We start from the raw sequence: 21,356 nt of genomic DNA on the forward strand, positions 1-21,356 counted from the left end.
AAAAAAAAAAAAAAAAAAAAAAATTAGCCAGGCAAAAATGAGTGGTGGTGCACACCTGTAGTCCCAGATATTCAGGAGGTGAGGTAGAAGGATCACCTGAGCCCAGGAGGTTAAGGCTTCAGTTAGCCAGGATGGCACCACTGCACTCTAGCCTGGGCAACAGTGAGACCCTGACTCAAAAAAAAAAAGGAATTAGAATTTAGAATTAATACTTGCCTTTAGGTGGTGAGACAATAATTTTTTCTTCTACTTTTCTGTATTTTCCAAAGTAAATTTGAAAAATAAGCACATTTTATTATACAAGTTTAGTACAAAAGATACTGATGTATGGATGGACTTTTTTTTTTGAGTCAGTGTCTACCTCCCAAAGTGCTGGGATTACAGGTGAGCTACCATGCCCAGCCTGTGGGTGGACTTGGATGCGCCTTTCAGCACATGGCCACCAGAGGCCACTCAAGGGACCAGATGACGAGGAGCAGCAGGCTGCCAGTGACAGGTCCATGCCGAGTGAGCCCAAGGTGCTGGCTCTCTGGGCACCGGTTGCTCTTCAGGCTTGGGCCTCCCCCAAGTCTCGCTGGGGCTAAGCCCACCCCACTGGGCAGATAAGCAGCCCCAGCCAGGGCTGGGCATCAAGGTGGGCAGTAGGGCTATCTGCAGTGCTCAGACACTGCTCCCAGTGCCCACAGGACCACACAGAGTAGCCTCAGAAGAGGTCTCTGAGCTCACCTGACCCACTAGTTCCCCACCTCGCTCAAAGGTGAGAGTCATCTGGAGTGTTGTTGAGTGGATTCCTGAGTCCCAACCCCAACCTGCAAAATCGGAATTTCCAGGAGGGAGCCCAGGGAGGCATACTTCCTGTGATTCCACGAGGGGAAATGTTTTTAAATACTGACTCTAAGCCTGGCTCCGTGGCTTAGCCTATAATCCCAGCACTTTGGAAGGTGGAGACGAGTGGATTGCCTGAGCCTGCGGATTCAAGACCAGTCCGGGCAACTTGGCGAGACCTCATCTCTACAATAAAATAAAAATTTAGCCGGGCATGGTAGCGCACGCCTGTAGTTCCAGCTACTTGGAAGCTGAGGCGGAAGGATCGCCAGAGCTCAGTAGGTCGACGCTGGGTTGGCCATAAGTGTGCCACTGCACTCCAGCCTGGGCGACAGAGTGAGACTCCAACTCAAAATAAATAAATAAGTAAATGCTGATTCTATTCCATTCATTTACTTGAGGAGCCCAAGTTTAGGTGGCGGCTTACCAATGGCTGCTTAGAGATCCAGAGCCAACCCCGGCTCTTCTGGTACCTGAGTGAGGGTAGGAGGGGCAGGCCTGTCACTCACGTGTCAATGGCTTGCTGGAATTTCCCAACTCTGGCAAAGACTCTGCCAATGTTGTCAAGGGCTCTCGATTTTGCATCGGAAAGGTCACTGTATGGAAGAAGCAGAACAAGCATTGCTGGAAATTGGCTGCTCTGGGCACCATGGACACAGCGAGGAAGGCAGGATGGGTTCTGGCCTCTGGGTTGCAGCTGAAGGATGGTACCCAGGCTGGGAAGGCTGCAGCATACAGGCCCTCTCATGCCCTGAGGCCGAGGGAATATCATCAGTCAACAATTTGCAAAAATATCTCTTTGATCCAGCAAGAAGGTAATGTGAAGAGAAGAGTCAATCAGGTGCAGTGTCTAATAACAAACATTCAAAATAATCTATGTTATCATTGCTCTAGCAGTGGCAGTTTGTAGTTATAAAAAAGGCCCACAATATATTAAGTTTGAAAGTCAGATTACAAGAGAATATAACATGTATATTGTCCCAATCGTGTTTATATATATATATATATGGGTTGGGTGCGGTGGCTCATGCCTGTAATCTCACAACTTTGTAGCCAAGCATGGTGGCGCGTGCCTGTAGTTCCAGCTACTTGAAAGGCTGAGGCAGAAGGATCACCTGAACCCAGCAGGTTGTGGCTGCGGTGACTGTGAGCGTACCACTGCACTCAAGCCTAGGCAACACAGTGAGACTCCAACTCAAAAAACAAAAAAACAAACAAAAAGCCCAGAAAAAAAAGAACATTAGGAGCCAAGGCAGGTGGATTGTTTGAGCCCAGGATTTCAAGACCAGGCTGGGCAACACAGCAAGACCTCATCTCTACAAAAAATTAAAAACTTAGCCGCTAGCCAGGTGTGGTAGTACGTGCCTGTAGTTCCGGCTACTTGGAAGGCTGAGGCAGAAGGATCGCCAGAGCCCAGCAGGGCGAGGCTGCAGTGGCCAGCAGTGTGCCACTGCACTCCAGTCTGGGCAACAGAGTGAGACTTCAACTCAAAAAAAACCCAACTTAGCCGGGCGCAGTGGCTCATACCTGTAATCCCAGCATTTTGGGAGATGTCTAGAGACGAGAGGATTGTCTGAGCCCAGGGGTTCAAGACCAGCCTAGGCAACTTGGCAAGACCTCATCTCTACAATAAAAGAAAAAAAAGCCAAGCTCAGTGGCACCTGTAGTTCCAGCTACTTGGAAGACTGAGGCCGAAGGATCGCGTGAGCCCAGCAGGTTGAGGCTGCGGTGGTTGTAAGCATACCGCTGCTCTCCAGCCTCAGAGACTCTAACTCAAAAATAAATAAAAAATAAAATAAAATAAATTAGCTGGGGTGATGGTGTGTGCCTATAGTCCCAACTACTCAAGAGGCTGAGGCAGAAGGATCACCTAAGCCCAGGAGACCACAGCTGTGTTGAGCCATGATAGTGGCACCACACTCCAGTCAGTGAGACTCCGACTCATATATATATATATATATGCCTGAAGCAAAATTCTGTGTTCTGAAAATGGAGCAGGGGACCCCAGGCAAGGGGTGCCGTGAACATCGCTGTTGACGCTGTTGGCACTGGAAAAGGCAAGAAGCACTCTGGAGGGATATGGCCTCACCAACACCCTGACCAGCCAGTGACACTGATTTCAGATTTCTAACCTCCAGAGCTGTAGGAAAATAAATATGTGTTATTGTTAAGCCCCAAGAAGTAGGCATTTGAAAAATAAGTAGGCTGGGCTCAGTGGCTCAGCCTATAATCCCAGCACTTTGGGAGGCTGAGGCAAGTGGATTGAGACTCACCTGGGCAACTTGGCAAGGCCTCAGCTCTACAATAAATCAAAAATTAGCCGGACGTTAGCGCATGCTTATAGTTCCAGCTACTTGGAAGGCTGAGGAGGAAGGATCACCAGAGCCCAGCAGGTCGAGGCTACGGTGGCCAGGAGAGTGCCACTGCACTCCAGTCTGGGTGACAGAGTGACACTCCAACTCAACAAAAAAGAAAAAGAAAAAGAAGTAAAAAATGTGAGTCTAACTGTGAACAATAACCACCCAGAGGAAATGAGACAATGAGGGAAACTTTCCATTAATCCATAGTTGAAATTTTTTTTTTTGAGTTGGGGTCCCACTCTGTTACCCAGGTTGGAGGGCAGTGGCATATCACAACTCACCTCTTGGGCTCAGGCAATCCTGCCTCAGCTTCCCAAGTAGCTGGGACTACAGGATGTGCTACCATGCCTGGCTAATTTTTATAATTTTTTTGTAGAGAGGAAGTCTTGCAATGTTGCTCAGACTGGTCTCAAACTCCAGCAATCTTCCTGCCTCAGACTCCGACAAGACATATTCTTTTTCTAAAAAAGGACCAGGCGTGGTGACTCACACCTATAATCCCAGCACTTTGGGTAGTGGAGGCAAGAGGAATGCCTGAGACCAGGGGTTCAAGACCAGCCTGGAAAACTTGGCCGTAGCCCAGACCTTGGCCAGACCCTATCTCTATAATAAATCAAAAAATTAGCCCGGCGTGGTGACACATAACTGTGGTGTCTGTCAGTTACTTGGAAGGCTGATGCAGAAGGATCACCTAAGCCCAGCAAGTGGAGGCTGTGGTGGCCATGAACATGCCACTGCACTCCAGCCTGAGTGACAGAGTAAGACTCCAACTCAAAAAAAAAAAAGAAGAAAAAACTGCCTTTGTTCTAAAACCCTATATATGTGTATACATGTGTGAGAACATAGGGAAACACACTGAAAAGGGGCCAGAGGACACAGTTCAGGAGGCCTCAGGAAGCATATAGGAGGGAGGGGGCATCAGATTGGTTTTCAGCACCACACAGCACTGGCCAAGCTGATATTGCAGTGCCTATGTAAAAACAACCTCCTTCCTGGGCCACAGTGCCACACAGGTTAGTCTGTTACTCAGCATGGCATCCTTCCCATCACACTCCCTGCAGCTCATCCCTGCCTCTGACCAGGATGTCCCTCTTTCCACCCCTTGTCCACCTTGCTGGCCCTGCTGGCCAGCCTCTCCCTGGACCTTGAGCCACACCCCACACCTGCAGCAACCAGGGCACCTGAGTGGGTGCTGTGTTAGGGGTGAATGGGTGACTATGTTGTCATGTGCTGGTTGATTCATCACAATACGCACAGTCCGAGGAAACCGCACCAAGATCATGGAACACTCAGAATCACTGCTGAGGCTGGGACTCTGAGCAGCACTTAGACTGGCAAGTGGCAGGTCACGAGCAAGGAAATAGGGCACAGGACTCACGGGGAAGAGCACAGCAAGTGGGTTGCCCTGTGTGCTAACTAGAAGCCACCCATCTGGCTGAGGGTACCTGTCTCCATATCCCATCACTTGAGCACGCCTGCAGCACACCCTTCGCAAGCCCAAAGTCCACCAGGGCAGCTGGCACAACTGGGGAGAGGGGAGCCCTGGAGGGGCTTCTAAATCATCCCCTGGGGGCATAGGAGGGTGTTGCTGAGGGACCCTTATTTACATATGGAAGAGACTAGCTCCTTAAGCCCTTGCGAAGGGGGGGGGATGGGAGGGGGATATATATATATGACAGGACTTCTTGGGGCTTGGCAGGAGCCCAGGACACCTGCGGGCCTGAAGAAGGCCAGGGCTCGCAGGCCAGGATTATCCCACCAGGAGGGGCACCTGAGTTGAGCAGGGCAGGGGGACTCCATCCAACCCAAGACATGATTTTCCTAGGAGGGTCAGGAGGAGCTGCAGGAGGCCAAGTCAGAGGAACTGACCAGAAGGGACGAGAGGCAGGATGAGCTGCAGGAGGGACGCAGCAAAGTCAGTGACAGGATACAGGAGGACGGGGAGGGAGGGGGTGTCTGGGAAGCCTCCTGGCCTGACCGAGTGAGCAATAGGGCCATTCTCAGGAGACGGAACCCCAGGGCAAGAAGTCTGGGGGGAGGCAGGGGCTCCTGTGGGGCACCCCACGGAGAGGCCTTGGGCAGCTGGGCATGTAGGTCTGGGTTTGGGAGAGGTCTGGTGAGCAGCAAAGTGTCCCAAGTCTCTGCGCAGGGAGAGGCGGGTCCAGGTTCCTGCACACACACACAGAGCACTTAATCCCCATGAGCCCTGAGAGCTGGTGTCACTGAGCCTTCCCGAGAATGCAGACACCTACAAAATGACACCTCAAGCCCACAAGGTCCTGAGTGGCTGAGTCAGGAACACGACGCATGGCACCAGGACGGGTCTGCCTCCATGCTGTGTTTTCCCTTCTTCTGGAATGGCCAGCATCTGACACTTCCCCTCAGCACAGTGAGGCAGGTAAGACGTGAACTGGGAATGGGCAGCATTCAGGGATCGGCCGGTGAAGAGAAGAGGGCAGCCAGCAGGAATGTTCAGGAAAGTCTGACCCCACAGAAGATCCCAGCGGGCAGTGCAGGGGGGTCTAGAGAGGGCCTCAAGGTTGGGCAAAGGGCGTAGCTTTTAACCTGCAGGCAGTGAGGGGCCTGGGCCTTTCTGTCAGGCTGGGAAGGAGGGCTGACAGATGGAGGAGGCTCTGGAAGAACAGGAGAGACCAGAGGCAGGGGAGCATCAGTGCTCGGAGGGCAGATGGACAGTCACGGGGGCAAATGGGTGGTGGAAGACCAAGGAGGATCAGGCTGGTGGCTGAGTGGAAATCCGACAGGAGAAGGTCAGGGACTCCGGAGGGAAAAACCAGCCCCCCAAAAGCAGTGGTGTCTCCAGGTGGCCACAGAGCTTGAGGAGAGCTCGTTCTGGGAGAGCTGACTTTACTGTTATCACAGGTGGCAGGCTCTGTCCTAAGTCCTGGACATGCCCTGCTGCCTATCATTCTCCCTCCCACCCGGAGGGTGCCCAGCTGACACAGGAGGAGGCACTGAGGTTGACAGAACCCAGGTGACAGCCTCCGGCTCCTCACCAGGAGGCGCTGGTCCCAGAGCCCGGGCCCACCTGGCTGCAGAGCCTGCTCTTGGCCAGCACAGCTTCGAGGTTGCATGGCCTGGCCCTGCCACCTCCTCCAGTCCCTCAGCCATACTTCCTGGAATGACCATGCCCCAGCCCTCAGTCCCCTGCCTCTGGGCCTCCCACAGGCCATGGGCTCCCTGGATATACTTCTCACAGCTCTGGCTCCTGTCCTCTTCTCATGACACCTGTCACAACTGCAATCACTTAGCTACGTCCCCTTCTGTTGACACCTGCAGGGCCATGACCCTGGAGTCTGGCCCCTACTGTGTCCCGGTGTTGGCCCCTGGGAGTGTTTGGAAACTGAGCCACAGCAAAAAAGCAAACAGGCTGCGCCCTACACTGGTCCTGGGCAGGTGGTCCCCACTTAAAGAGGCCTCTCCCTCCGGCATGCAGGGTGCAGCCCAGGCCCTCCTGGAGGCTGCGGCCCGGCCTGCCCAGGACTCACTGCTCCCGGGCGATCTCCAGGTCCCTCCTGTGGCTCTGCAGGGCGGCCATCATCTGGCCCAGCTCGATCTGTGCGTTCCCGATGCAGCTGTGCAGGTTTCCCACCAGTTCGTCCTTGTTGGGCACCTCATCCTGGTCCCACTCCAGGACCTTCTTCAGCACCTTTTCGGCCTTCTGGAGACTCCCCTCAGCGTTGCCGCTGGTCAGCACTGGGCAGGGAAGGGGTCGGGGGTGAGGGCAGCCCCCTCTCGGCCAGCTGAGACTGCTCTGCTGCTCCAACCTCCCAGCCTACCCCACCCCGCCAGGCCGGGAGCTCCACCCACACATATCAATGTCCTCCAGGCTCTTGAGGATGTAGTGGGTTGTCTGCGAGGGGTGGCGCTTGCGGTCCCGCAGCCACTTCTCCTGCATTAGTTTCCGGTCCCGCTCTCGGGCATAGATGGGCTTCTGCTGCCTCCAGAAGTTGCTGCGTGTGTCCAGGTAGTTGATGCCTGTCATGATGAGGTCCTCCACGGTCAGGCCACCCTTCACGGTGCCTCTGATCAGGTCTGCAGGGAAGGGTATGAGGAGTCGCCAAGGGCATCCAGCCATAAGGGAGTCGTCCCTTCTGGCCCGGCTCCCTGTGAGGCCCTTTTGTGCTCTGCCTGCAGCTGTGGAACAGTGCAGAACGTCATGCGCGGTGGCACAGCGGCTTCTCCAGGCCCGGACACAGCCAGAGCCCCCTTCACTTCTGTGGGGCGGACCCCTATGGCAAGATATGAGCAGCTGGTATGAGGGTAGCTGGTGGACAGCCTGGGAAGCCCCCAGCCCTCAGCTTCCCATCTCTCACGGTATCCTCAGAGAAGACGGAGTCTCATGCATGACCTGGCCAGGCTACCAGTACCCGGTGACTCCCTGGGTGCCAAGTGGCCCAGAGCATGCTGGGAGGCAGAGGGTGTGCCCAAGACTGCCTGCCGCCTGGCCGGAGTGAGTGCAGGCAGCAAAGCTGCAAGGCCATGCAGGGTTATGTTCAGGCCACCCCTCCCCTCCACAGCAGGCCCTCTGGAGATGGGAGGCATTCAGGCCTGGGTCACCAAGGAGACAGGCCAGCAGGAAGGCTGTCCCTGCATACGGCCCTGCAGGGAACCTTAGGAAGCCAGTTCTAGGGGAAAGGCATTTCATTCAAGGGTGGCCCATGCTCAGGCTTCCCACCCCTCCCCCTTTTTGAGTCAGAGTGTCACTGTCACCCAGGTGAGAGAGGCAATCCTCTCACCTCAAGACCCTGTCTCTTAAAAAAATCAAAACAAGCTGGGCACAGTGGCTCACGCCTATAATCCCAACACTTTGGGAGGCCAAGGCGAAAGGATTGCCTGACCCCAGGGGTTCAAGACCAGCCTGGGCAACTTGGCAGGACTTCATCTCTACAGTAAATCAAAAAATTAGCTGGGCATGGTGGCATAAGCCTTTGGGTCCAGCTACTCGGAAGGCTGAGGTGGAAGGATCGCCAGAGCCCAGAAGGTCAAGGGTGTGCCACTGCACTCCAGTCTGGGCAGCAGAGTGAGACTCCAACTCAAAAAAACAAGTACAAGTCATGTCATTGCCTCCCTATGTGTGACCTTAGTTTCTGCTGGTTTGTGCCTCATTTCCTCATCTGTGAAATGAGAATGCTAAAACAGTCTGTTCGCAGGTCTGTGCAAGCTAACACTGTGTGCCAGGCCCTGCCTCTGGCTCATGCCTGAAGCAACTAGCCAGGCCTCCTCTCCCCAAGGGCCCCACCATGCCTTTACCTTTGTCCAGCAGGAGCTTCTCCAGGTACTCCTTGTCCACATAGAGCTCCCCCAGGAGCTGGCGGACCGTCCTCTGGCTCTTAAGTGAGCCCTTTCGCTTAGGCTCTGTCTTGGCAGGGTGCAGGAGGTGTTTCATGGGATGCGGCTTCTGCTGGGCTTTCAAATTCTGGGAAAATGGAGCAACTCCTCGTAGAGCTTCAACAAGGAGCATGATGTACCCACACAGCCCAGATTCTCTGGCCCCAGATCCTCCAACTTCAGGACCTCTTTGTTGGCTGAAAATCAGGAGCATGCCTGGACAGACCCCAGCTGGGCTCCCACAATCCTGTGGAGGCAGGGCAGGAGCCCACGGCTCCCCAGAGGGACAGAGCTCACTGCTCACAGATGAGAGGGTCATGGAGACCCACGTGTCCTAGGCACATGCGGCCTCCTCCCTGGAGGGACACAGCCGGGAGCACAGGGCACTCACCTCGGCCTGCTTGCTTAGGAAGGACAGGTCCCCCTTGTTCTCCAGCTTAATGGAAGAAGGACCTGCAAGGACAGAAGCTGGGGCTTAGCTCAGCCCAGCCTCAGGCACGACCTGTCGCATATGTCTATGTGGAAATGGCAGCTTTTGGCAGGGGACGGTGGAGGCTGTGGCGAGGCTGGTCCTGAGCCAGCCCAGCAGGCCAGCGGTGCAGTTTTCCAGCGTTCTCCTGGAAGCTGGACAGCCCTGCTAGCCCAAGGCCAAGGCAGCCAGATTTCCAAATGGCGCCAGGCCCTGGGTCACGGGCTATATCTTCACTCTGCCACCCACAGTGGCAAGCTCTCGCCTGCCTCCCTCCTTCCCTCCATAGAGCTAATGGGTGAGACAGTCCTTGGCACACAGGTGGTGAGGGAGAAAGCCAGGGACAGGGGGAGGCTGGGCTACCCGTTCTACCTATGACACCAGGCTAGAGACAGACCTCCTCTGGAGCAGTCCTTCTCTTCAGCTCAAGGAGGACCTGGTGCTACAGTGCCCAGGACAGTGGGCCAGAGCTGGTCCTCCCAGTGGGCAGCCCAGTTGGCAAAGCCAAGGTGGACTCCCTGCAGGCCTGGTGCCAGCTGCTCACCCACTTGGCCCAGGCCTTCCTCTCAACCCAAAGACTATAGGGCTCCCTGCATGAGGACTCAGGCCTGAGCTCACTCACTGCCCACAGAGTTGTTGATGGCTTCCTGGGCTTTCTGTATTCCAACTTTGAACTCCCGGTCAGGCCGCAGCTTATAGCCTCGATGGTAGAACACCAAGGCAAACTCAAAGTCTCCCATGGTGTACAGTGTCTCAGCCTTCTGTAAAATCCCCTGTAAGGAGAGAAGGTCAAGTCAGTGCGGACACAAGAGGCCTTGCAGGCCCTACCTGTGGTGGGACAGAAAGGTCCTAGGTGAGGGTCAAGGCTGGGGTCCGATAGGCAGGCTAGCCAAGGGACCTCTCGAGAGGAAACAGCAGTAAACACTAAGCAGTCTGGCTGGTTCTTCAACTACTTGGAACCGAGGCCGCTGCAGGCGATGGCAAAGGTGAAAACAGGATTGAGTCTTCCCACTGTGCAGTCACCTTGCAGAAAGCCGGGTCACTCTGGAGCGAAGCCTCAGCATCCTGCAGGGACTGCTCCAAGTCTCCCATCTTCAGGAAGCACTTAGAGCGGGCAACCAGGCAGTTCTTATCTCCATTCTGAAGGTGAAGAGCCTGAGGAAGGAACCACCCAGGGTGGTGGGTACCATGAAGAGCAGGGCAGGAGCCCAACGGAAGGAGTGGCACAGACCCTCTGCAAAGCTTTGAGGGGCCTCAGGTAGTAAGCAGGCCTCTGCATCCCATCAGGCCCAAGGCAACATGGCACTGGGCTCCACTTCGCTACCTTGCTGATCTGCCTGCCAAACAAGAGCAAATCACAGCTACCGCGGAAGCCCAGGCAGAGACATGGAATACAGGACTCTGTGGACACACTGACCTCTCATGTGAGCCTGGGAGCCCCCAGGCCACACAGCAGTAGAGCACAGGATGTTTTGTGAACACTCAACTCAGCCACAGACCAGAAATGGCTGCATGGCATGCCTGAAGCAAAGTCAAAGGCTAAGTATTCTGAAGGTAAACAAAAAGAGAACTCAGGGCAACATGCACTGTGGGTTTACCATCCCACGAGCCTTCTCTTTCTATGTAGCTCATCACAAGCAATCACTCTTTCAGGGGACTCAGATGAAAATGCGAGGAAAACAAAGGCCGGGTGCAGTGGTTCATGCCTGTAATCCTAGCGCTTTGGGAGGCCGAGGCAAGAGAACTGCCTGAGCCCAGGGGTTTGAGAACAGTCTGGGCAACATGGCAAGATTTCATCTCTACAATAAATCAAGAAAAACTAACTGGTGCATGCCTGTAGTTCCAGCTATTTAGAAGGCTGAGGCAGAAGGATCGCTTGAGCCCAGCAGGTTGAGGCTGTGAGCGTGCCCCTGCACTCCAGTCTGGGTGACAGAGTGAGACTCCAACTCAAAAAAACAACAACAAACAAACAAAAAAGAAAATGCCAGGAACACCGAGGTGTGCTTGTGGCCCTGAATGGGGTCAGGCGGTTCTCACTCCCCATGTCTCTTCTGCTTCTGTTTGAGATCATTATCATGCGTGTGGGGTCCTGTCCTTCCTGAGGCATCAAACTGCACCCACCTGATTCTAAGATCTGCCTACTTTCTTTTTTTTGGTTGGAGTCTCACTCTGTCACCCAGCCTGGAGTGCAGGGCCATGCTCCTGGCTACGACAGCCTCAACCTGCTGGGTTCAGGTGATCCTTCTGGCTCAGCCTTCCAAGTAGCTGGAACTATAGCCATGTGCCATAACAGGCTAGTTTTTTTGATTTATTGTAGAGACGAGGTCTTGCCATGTTGCCCAGGCTGGTCTCAAACCCCTGGACTCAGGCGATCCTCTCATCTCTGCTTCTCAAAGTGTTGGGATGACAGGCATGAGCCACCGTGCCTGGCTCAGACCTGCCTACTTTTCTAAGAGGAAGAAGCTACTGTCCTTCCTGAAAAAAGGCAGCTTCACACCCAAGGCTACCTTCCCTTGGGGTGATCTCCTCTCTCTGCCTGGGCTTCTCCTGATGGGACATGATCCAGCAAGAGGGTGGTGGCTGGGCAGAGCTCCTGACACAACTCTTTACTCATCTGCTCATCATTCCTGGTGTAGGATGTGTGATCAGTGACTGATAAGGACTCTGGGTGGCATGTGAGAAGTTTGACTTTAGAAAGAGTCTTGTGACTGAGTAGAGGCTGCCCTACCACTCTATTTGGAATAAGAAGTGGGTCATTTGTAGCAAAATAAGTTATCATAAGAGACTGCACATGGTGGCTCAAGCCTGTAACCCCAGCAGCACTTTGGGAGGCCGAGGTGAGTGGACTGTCTGAGCCCGTGGGTTTGAGACCAGCCTGGGCAACTTGGCAAGACTTCGTCTCTACAACAAATCAAAAATTAGCCGGGTGTGGTAGTGCATGCCTGCAGTTCCTGTTACATGGAAAGCTGAGGTAGGAGGATCGCCGGAGCCCAGCAGGTTGACGCTAGGGTGGCCGTGAGTGTGCCACTGCACTCCAGCCTGGGCGACTGAGTGAGACTCCAACTCAAAAAAAAAAAAACAACTTTAAAAATTAGACAGCTGTGGTGGCACATGCCTATAGTTCCAGCTTACTTGAAAAACTGAGGCTGGAGGATCGCTTGAGCCCAGAAAATGGAGGCTGCAGTGAGCTGTGATCATACCACTGCACTGCTTGGGCAACACAGCAGGATCCTGTCTCAAAAATATTCTAACTTTTTTTTTTCCTTTTTTTAGAGGTGAGGTCTTGCCAAATCACCCAGGTTGGTCACAAACCCGTGGGCTCAGGCAATCCTCTTACCTTGACCTCCCCAAGTGCTGGGATTACAGACATGAGCCACTGCATCCTGCTCTATAATTTTTTTTTTTTTAAATAAAAAGAAATTGGCCAGGCTCAGTGGCTCAGCCTGTAATCCCAGCACTCTACAGTAAAAATCAAAACAGCCGGGCGTGGTAGTGTGCGCCTATAGTTCCAGTTGCCTGGGCAACGGAATGAGACTCCAAACCCAAAAAAATAAAATAAAGGCTGGGCTCGGTGGCTCAGCCTGTAATCCCAGCACTTTGGGAGGCTGAGGTGAGTGGATTGCCTGAGCCCGTGAGTTTGAGACCCACCTGGGCAACTTGACGAGACCTCATCTCTACAACAAATTAAAAATTAGCTGGGCGTGGCAGCACGTGCCTGTAGTTCCAGCTACTTGGAAGGCTGAAGCTAAAGGATCGCCAGAGCCCAGCAGGTTGAGGCTGCAGTGGCTGGGAGTATGCCACTGCACTCCAGTCTGGGTGACAGAGTGAGACTCCAACTCAAAAAAATAAAATAAAATAAAAAGTTGTCATAAGAACATCTTACAGTTGACTTGTGTGGATGTGTACTGTGGTGATTAGCACCTCAGCATTGGACTCTGACTGCCTGGCTTTGAGTCCTTCTGCTGCCACATGCTAGTTCAGGGACCTTGAGGAAGTTGCTCAATTTCCATATCTATTTCCTCAATTTCTGTATGTTTCCTCATCTATAAAATGCAGTAGTAACAGTTTCACCCTCCTAGGCTTGTGCTGCCTGTAGGCATGTGCCTGGTATCCCCAGACCACCCAATCCCCTTAGGGTGGGGTGGTACAACTTTTACTAAGGTCACTATAGTAACATTACTTACTGACCACCCTTTATGAACAACCGTATGCCACAGATATTGCAGCTTCTTCATGCAACCTGTCGCCCAATGATGGGACACTGAGGCTGCTCTGTGGAAAAAGTCCAGTTAGTGGCAAAACATGCAAGTGAAAGTATAGGAAGAGGTTACTATTATCGCAGAGAATAGAACGCAAGTAGGAACTGCTAGAAGATGACCAAGCATGGGCTTATGTGTAATAGTGGTATATCAGTCAAGAACCAATGAATAGGTCGAGCTTTGTGGCTCATGCCTGTAACCCTAGCACTTTGGGAGGCCAAGGCAGGAAGATCATTTGAGGCCAGGAGTATGAGATCAGCCTGGGCAACTTAGTGAGACTCTCCATTGCCATAAAAATAAAAACTAGCCAGGCACAGTGGCTCACACCTGTAATCCCAGCAATTTGGAAGGCTGAGGAGACAGAATTGCCTGAGACCAGTCTGGGCCACATAGCAAGACCTCGTCTCCACAATAAGTAAAAAAAATTAGCCGGGCGTGGTGGCACACACCTGTAGTTCCAGCTACTTGAAAGGCTGAAGTGGAAGGATGGCCTGAGTCCAGCAGGTTGAGGCTGCGGTGGCCATGAGTGTGCCACTGCCCTCTGGTCTGGGCGACTGAGACTCTGACTCAAAAAATAAATAAAAATAAATAAATTAAAATTAAAAAGAAATTGTAAATAACAGAAACAATAGGGTTCTCTAGACACTATCGCGGCCTCAGTGTCATCTGTAGTCCAAAGTGGTGACAGGCGACGGATGGGTTCAGAGCGCGACTCACGTTGCTGAAGCTCTGGGCGGCTTTGGAGAATTCTCCGCATAGATAGAGCCGCTCGCCCTCCGCCATGTAAGAGGGGAAGGTGCTTCGCAAGCTCTCGCCTTCGGGCTCCGACATGGTGACCGGAGACGGAGACGCTAACGCCAAGGAACAGAGGGAACGAAGCCAAGGGACCGCTGCGCGGCTCCGTCTCCTAGCAACCAGGAGACTAGGAGCGACTTCCGGTCCCGCCCCTGGCTCCTGCGGGAGCGGCTCCCGGTAGGAAGCGCCCGTCGTGCGCATGCGCCAGGGCTGCGGCTCACACGGCCTGGGAGTGGTGAACGCGTGGCCGGCGGCTGTAGGGCGGCTGCAGGGAGCCCGAGCTCTCCAGTGTTTGCTGGTGCACGCTCCATCAGTGTTTCTCCGGGGCTGCCACGTGAAAGGAAGTCCAGAAAACAGGAAGAGAGTGGGAGGCAAAGTTCCAAATAGGAATAAGGCAGACATGGCAAGACTGTGTGGCCCTTTAGGGGGAGAGAGCCTTGGGCTCGGAGTGAGCTTACACAGGTTGTGCTGACGCCAGTCACTTACTAACTGCGTGACCCTGCGCGAGGCATGTAAGGGCCCAGAGCCTCGAATGTGCCACTTGCCAAATGAATATGAAAATAATAGAACCCTCAGGGATGTGAGGATTTGCATGGAAAATAACATTGAGTTTGACATCTTTTTTTTTTTTTTTTGAGACACCGTCTCACTCTGTCGCCCAGACTGGAGTACAGTGGCACGATCCTGGCTCACTATGCTGCGCAGGCTAGTCTCAAACTCCTGGGCTCAAGCAATCCTTTTGCCTAGGCCACTGTGCCTGGCCAGGAAAGAATAGTCTTTTCCACATTTGGTATTTGAACAGTTAGCAATATGGAAAAAACAAAAACCTTGATTACTACGTCACACTATATACCAAAGTTGATTAGAAATACTTAAATGGGCAGGACGCGGTGGCTCAAGCCTGTAATCCCAGCACTTTGGGAGACGGAGGCAAGCGAATTGCCTGAGCTCACAGGTTTGAGACCAACCTGGGCAACTTAGTGAGCCCTCATCTCTACTTATCAAAAAATAAGCCAGGCGTGGTAGCTCTCACCTGTAGTTCCAGCTACTTGGAAGGATGGGGCAGAAGGATCACCTGAGCCCATCAGGTCAAGGCTTTGGTGGCCATGGGTGACAGAGTGAGTCTCCGACTCAAAAAAAAAATTGACTGGGCTCGTTGGCTCAGCCTGTAATTCCAGCACTTTGGGAGGCCGAGGTGAGTGGATTGCCTGAGCCAGCCTGTGGGTTCGAGACCCGCCTGGGCTGGCTCAGGCAATCCACTCACCTCAGCCTCCCAAAGGCGTGGGATTACAGGCTGAGCCACCGAGCCCGGCTAACAAAGGAATACTTAAATGTAAGAGGTTAAAATTAGAAAAAAATAGATGAAAATAATGAGACACAAAAAAGCATGAAAAAGAAAAATTTGACTTCATCAAAATGGAAATCCTTTGCTCTTCGAAAGACACTGTTAACTGTAAAATTAAAAGGCTGGCCATAGACTGGCATGGAATATTGGCAAAACACATTGACAACTTGTATCTACAATACATAAAGGGACTTTAAAACTACTACGATTTGAATACTTACTTAACTAAAGAAGATTTAGGGATGAACAATTCATACATGAAAAGATCCTCAAAGTCATTAGTCACTAGGAAAAATACAAATTAAAAACCACAACAAGATACCACTATACACCTACTAGAATGTCTTTACAAAAAAAAAAAAGACTGAGACTGAAAACAGTGCAGTGGCTCATGCCTGTAATCCTAGCACTTTGAGAGGCTGAGGTGAGAGGATTGCCAGAGCCCAGTGTTCAAGACCAGACTGGTCAACTTGGTGAGACCTCCTCTCTGCAATAAATAAAAAATAATAATTAGCTGGGCGTGGTGGCATGCACCTGTAGTTCCAGCTACTTGGAAGGCTAAAGTGGAAGGCTCACCTAAGCCCAGCAAGTCGAGGCTGCGGTGGCCATGAGCGTGCCACTGCACTCCTGCCTGGGCAACAGCTGACTCCAAAAAGAAAAGACTGGCCTTGACTTCACCTTGTATTGGCGAGCCAGTCAAGTAACTGGAACTCTCCTCTACTCCTTATGGGAATGTAAAATGCTATAACTACTTTGGGAAACAGTTTGGCAGCCTCTCAACAAGTTAAAAAAGTTAGTGTACACTTACCATATGATTCAGGCATTCAACCCCTAGGAATTTACCCACAGGAAATCAAAGCATATGTCCACATAAAGACTTGAACATGAACATTCTTTTATTTTATTTTTTTGAGTTGGAGTGTCACTCTGTCACCCAGGCTGGAGTACAGTGGCATGTTCATGGCCACCCCAGCGTCGACCTACTGGGCTCCAGCGATCCTTCCACCTCAGCCTTCCAAGTAGCCGGAACTACAGGTGTATACTACCACGCCCAGTTAAAAACATGAACATTCTCAACATTCTTGCCTGTAATAGCCCCAAACTGGAAACACGTTCACCAGCTGGTGAATGAATAAACAAATTGTAGCTTATCCATGTAATGAAATACTGCTTAACAAGATAAAGAATACATGACTGATACGTGCATAATATGGCTAAATCTCAAAATAATTATGCTGAGTGAAAGAAGACAGACAGGTGGAGGCGAGAGGATTGCCTGAGCCCAGGAGTTCGAGACCAGCCTGGGTAACTTGACCAGACCTTGTCTCTACAATAAATCCAAAAATTAGCTGGGCATGGTGGTGTGTACCTGTGGTTCCAGCTTCTTGGAAGGCTAAGGCAGAAAGATTACCTGAGCCCAGGAGGTCGAGGCTGCAGTGAGCTGTGATTGTCGTGATCATGTCACTGTGATTGTTATGATCATGTCACTGCACTCCAGCCTGGACGGCAGAGTGAGACCCCAAACTAAAATCTCTCTCTCAAGCCAGGCTTGGTGGCTCAGCCTATAATCCCGCGCCTTGGGGAGGCTGAGGTGAGTGGATTGCCTGAGACCGTGGGTTCGAGACCTGCCCGGGCAACTTGGTGAGACCTCATCTCTACAATAAGTCAAAAAATTAACTGGGTGTGGTAGCACGCGCCTGTAGTTCCAGCTACTTGGAAGGCTGAGGCGGAAGGATCACTGGAGCCCAGCAGGTCGAGGCTGTGGTGGCTGGGAGCGGCCACTGCACTCCAGTCTGGGCAACAGAGTGAGACTCCAACTGAAAAAAAAAAAAAAAAAAAATCACACACACACACACACACACACACACACACACGCACGCACAATAAATTAGCAATCATAATGTGTGCTTTTTGGCAGTTTATAAAGCACTTTGTGATCTTCACAACACTCTGGCTAGGGAGAGAGCCAGCCAGTGTCTTCCTGGTTCCATAGATGAAACACAGAGGCTAAGAGAGGTGGCAATGTTTGCCCCAGGCCACAGCACCAGGATACTGCACTGGGATCCATGCCTTGGGTTGGATTAACAGAGTAAAAAGAAATGGAATTGGGCCAGGCACGATGGTTCATGCCTGTAATCTCAGCACTTTAGGAGGCAGAGGTTAGAGGATTGCCTGAGTTCAGGGGTTCAAGACCAGCCCGGGCAACTTGGTTAGATCTCGTCTCTATAATAAATTAAAAAAAAAATTAGCCAAATGTAGTGGCATGTGCCTGTAGTCCCAGCTACTTGGAAGCCTGAGGTGGAAGGATCACCTGAGCCCAGCAGGTTGAGGCTGCGGTAGCTGTGGTCTTGCCACTGCTCTCCAGTCTGGGCAGCAGAGTGAGACTGACTCAAAAAAAAAAAAGAACTGGAATTGTTTTCCAACCTGTCTTAGCCATTAATATCTGGGTTTCCCATGTTACCTCTTTATTTCTTCTTTTATTGTGAAGTAGGACATAGGCACAGAAACATACATAAAGCATACATGTGCAGTTTAATAAATAATGATTAAATGAACACCCAAGTAATCATCACACAGGTAAGTCAAGAAACATATTGCCAGCAGGAGACTCCCTGAGAGGTCCCTGCCCAGTGACAGCTCCCTTCTCAGGTCTGTTGCCTTCACTGTTAGTACCCTGGTGTGAGCCCCCAGCATCTCCCTCCAGGATTACTGCAATATCCTCCTAACTGGGTTTCCTTTTCTACCCATCCCCCAACCCTTTCTCAACACAACAGTCAAGATTCTTTTTTGTTTTTATTTTTGTTTTTGAGTCAGAGTCTCACTCTGTCGTCCAGGCTGGAGTGCAATGGCACAATCATGGCTTACTGTAGCCTTGACCTCCTGGGCTCAGGCAATCCTTCCACATCAGCCTCCTGAGTAGCTGAGACCACAGGTGCATGCCACCATGCTTGGCCAATTTTTGTCTTTTTTTTTTTTTTCTGTAGAGATGAGGTCTGGCTATGTTGCCCAAGCTGGTCTCAAATTCCTGGGCTTAAGCAATCCTCTCACCTTGGCCTCCCAGAGTGCTGGAATTACAGGCATGAGCCACCATGTCTGGCCTCCTAGACCCTAAAGATTGGTGTTGGGTAGAGACTTGGGCCTCTTCAGAGGCAGTCAACTCGTATCTGTACACCATGACCTCTGCTCCTGCCTGTGCTTGAAATACTTTGCAAACATAAAACATGGCAAAGACAGACAAGAGGCAAAAATAATAAACTCATTCAGAGGTGAGGGTAAACATGACATATGTAAAAGTCAAGGGGGAGTGATTTGTGTGGGGGAGGGGCTGCACAGGCTCTTCCTGAAAGAGGAGGGAGGAAAGGTGGCAGTATTTGAGGGGGTGAGGGTGGAGTGCAGATAATGCCGGGAAGGGGCCAGTCTGGAGCTGGTTGGGTTGCCTGGAGAACCTTCAATCCCTGAATGCAGACACTGCATCCCCAGAGAGATGACTGCTGCCCTACAGTATCCCTGGGGCCAGCATCCTCTGGGATTAGAGGGGGGATCCCGGCGTGGTAGCGCGTGCCTGTAATTCCGGCTACTCAGAAGGCTGAGGTGGAAGGATTGCTGGAGCCCAGTAGGTCGAGGCTGCAGTGGCAGGGAGCCTCCCCAGGAAACGTGGGCAGTTGGCTCCAAGGGGAGGCTGGTCAGCACTGGGCGAGAGCAAGTGGTGCAAGGTGGATCGTGTCCAGGCTCTGCTGGGAGCTCCTGTGTTGGGCAAGGACAGAGGTGGGTTTCAAACTGGATACTCTACATAAGCAGAAAATCATCAACTGGAGGCAGGGCATGGTGGCTCACACCTGTAATTGCAGCATTTGGGAGGCTGAGGTGGGAGGACTGCTTGAGACCAGGAGTGTGAGACCAGCAGGGGTAATGTAGCAAGATCCTCATTTCTACAAAAAAAAAAAAGTAAAAATTAGCCTGGTGTGGTGATGCATACCTGTCCTCCCAATTACTTGGGAGGCTGAGGTAGGATGATTGCCTGAGCCCAGGAATTCACGGCTGCAGTAAGCTATGATCAGGTCACTGCATTCCAGCTTGAGCAACATTGTGAGACTCTGTCTCTCAAAAAAAATAAAAGAAAAAAAAAAAGATGGGGCCTCGCTTGATTAATTTGGGGCAGATGCACATCTGCAAAGGGCATGGGGTGTTGGGGACAGAGACCTGGAATGGAACCACCAAGAGAACTGGAAAACCTCAGGGGTGGCTCATGGACCCTCTGGCCAGCTGCTCTTTCCCTCTCCCCGGACAGTTACTTTCTTGTTGCTCTTGGCCAGGAATACTCAAACTTGGGTCCAGCAACACCCAAATGGAGGGCATACATAACCAATCGTTCTGCAAACATTTACTGAGTGCCTATTATGCACCAGTCCTATTTAAACTGCCGTAAATGCAGCAATGAAGAAAAGAAAGATCCCTGTCTTCAAGCACACATGCAAATATGTCTGAAGGATAAATAGTTAAAAACGACTGGGCTCGGTGGCTCAGCCTGTAATCCTGCGCTTTGGGAGGCCAAGGTGAGTGGATTGCCTGAGCCCGTGGGTTCGAGACCCACCTGGGCAACTTGGCAAGACCTCATCTCTACAATAAATCAAAAATCAATGACCGGCAGCGGCCACTGCACTCCAGTCTTGGTGACAGAGTGAGACTCCAACTCCAAAAAAAAAAAAAAAAAAAAAATAACGAAATTGCTGGGGCAAAGGGCAAGCGCATTTCACATTTTTATTGAGGTTTTTTTTTTTTTTGAGTTGGAGTCACCTAGGCTGGAGTGCAGTGGCACGTTCACGGCTACCGCAGCCTCAACCTGTTGGGCTCAGGCAATCCTTCTGCCTCAGTCTGCCAAGTAGCTGGAACTATAGACATGCACCACCATGTCTAGCTAATTTTTTGATTTATTGAAGAGACGAGGTCTCATCAAATTGCCCAGCCTGGACTCGGGCAATCCTCTCGCCTCAGCCTCCCAAAGTGCTGGGATTATAGACTTGAGCCACCACGCCTGGCCTTTTTTTTTCTTTTCTGTCACCCAGACTGGAGTGCAGTGGCATGCTCACAGCCACCGCAGTCTCGACCTGCTGGGCTCATGCAATCCTTCTGTCTCAGCCTTCCAAGTAGCTGGAATTACAGGCAGGTGCCACCATGCCCAGCTATGCTTGTTACATTTTATGTTCCACCAGGATGCCTGTTTCCCCAGGAATGTAGCTTTCTAACCTGAAGGTTAACTGCTGTGGCACCGGAGAGGCTCCCTGACCAGGGTCTTCCGTCCTCCAAGGCCAGAAATGGAGTAGCTTCATAGGAGGTATTTTCCTCACCTAGGGAGAGGACACCCTTCACTGAGATTTGTGCTATTTGGGGAGGGGTTTGGTAGGGGTGGAGCCCAATCCATGAATGGTCGGAGACTCTCTAGGGCAGGCATGGCCAACCCAAAGCCCAGATCCTGGGCTGCATGCAGCCCAGGACAGCTAGTCATGTGTCACCACAAAATCTTTTTTTTTTTTTTTAGAATTCAGGATTTATTGAGAAAACAGAAAAACTCCCACAGTGAGAAGGAACTAAGGGGGTTGCCCCCCCACACAATGTTTTAACATCATGTGTTTTTTAGCATTTATTTTCTTTGCAACCCCATGCGTAGCTCCATTTTGAAGTTCACGATCCCACCTTATTCATGACACTGCTTTCTGGCAGCACATACTTGTGTGAGCAGCTGTTTTCAGTGATGAAGCACACAGAGAGCAAAACTTGAACAAACATTTCTGATGAGCACCTTGAGAACTCAATAAGACTTACGACAGCTTTCACCAAACCAGACACTGATAGATTCGTTTTACAAAAACAAAGTCAAATATTCTGCTAGTTTTATGTTCTCTTTTTTTTTTTGAGTTGGAGTCTCACTCTGTTGCCCAGACTGGAGTGCAGTGGCT

At 51.6% G+C, this 21,356-nt stretch overlaps 1 protein-coding gene across 1 annotated transcript in view; it reads right to left on the reverse strand.

Annotated features, from left to right (window-relative positions):
* TTC25 (tetratricopeptide repeat domain 25) overlaps positions 1-14,118 on the reverse strand; it is a 20,684-nt gene extending 6,566 nt beyond the window's left edge. Inside the window, exons 1-8 of the mRNA XM_021719542.1 lie at positions 13,980-14,118; positions 10,027-10,158; positions 9,626-9,776; positions 8,926-8,987; positions 8,457-8,622; positions 7,014-7,238; positions 6,692-6,899; positions 1,335-1,421 (exon numbers count right to left, since the gene is read on the reverse strand). Of these exons, the coding sequence (XP_021575217.1) occupies positions 1,335-1,421; positions 6,692-6,899; positions 7,014-7,238; positions 8,457-8,622; positions 8,926-8,987; positions 9,626-9,776; positions 10,027-10,158; positions 13,980-14,093 (1,145 nt within the window). The 5' untranslated portion in view covers positions 14,094-14,118. The remainder of the gene's footprint in view (positions 1-1,334; positions 1,422-6,691; positions 6,900-7,013; positions 7,239-8,456; positions 8,623-8,925; positions 8,988-9,625; positions 9,777-10,026; positions 10,159-13,979) is intronic.
* Positions 14,119-21,356: the final 7,238 nt, after the last annotated feature.

The sequence above is a fragment of the Carlito syrichta genome, unplaced genomic scaffold (genome assembly GCF_000164805.1).
Source record: "Carlito syrichta isolate Samal-C Ts95f unplaced genomic scaffold, Tarsius_syrichta-2.0.1 Scaffold314793, whole genome shotgun sequence".
Taxonomy (NCBI): Eukaryota; Metazoa; Chordata; class Mammalia; order Primates; family Tarsiidae; genus Carlito; species Carlito syrichta.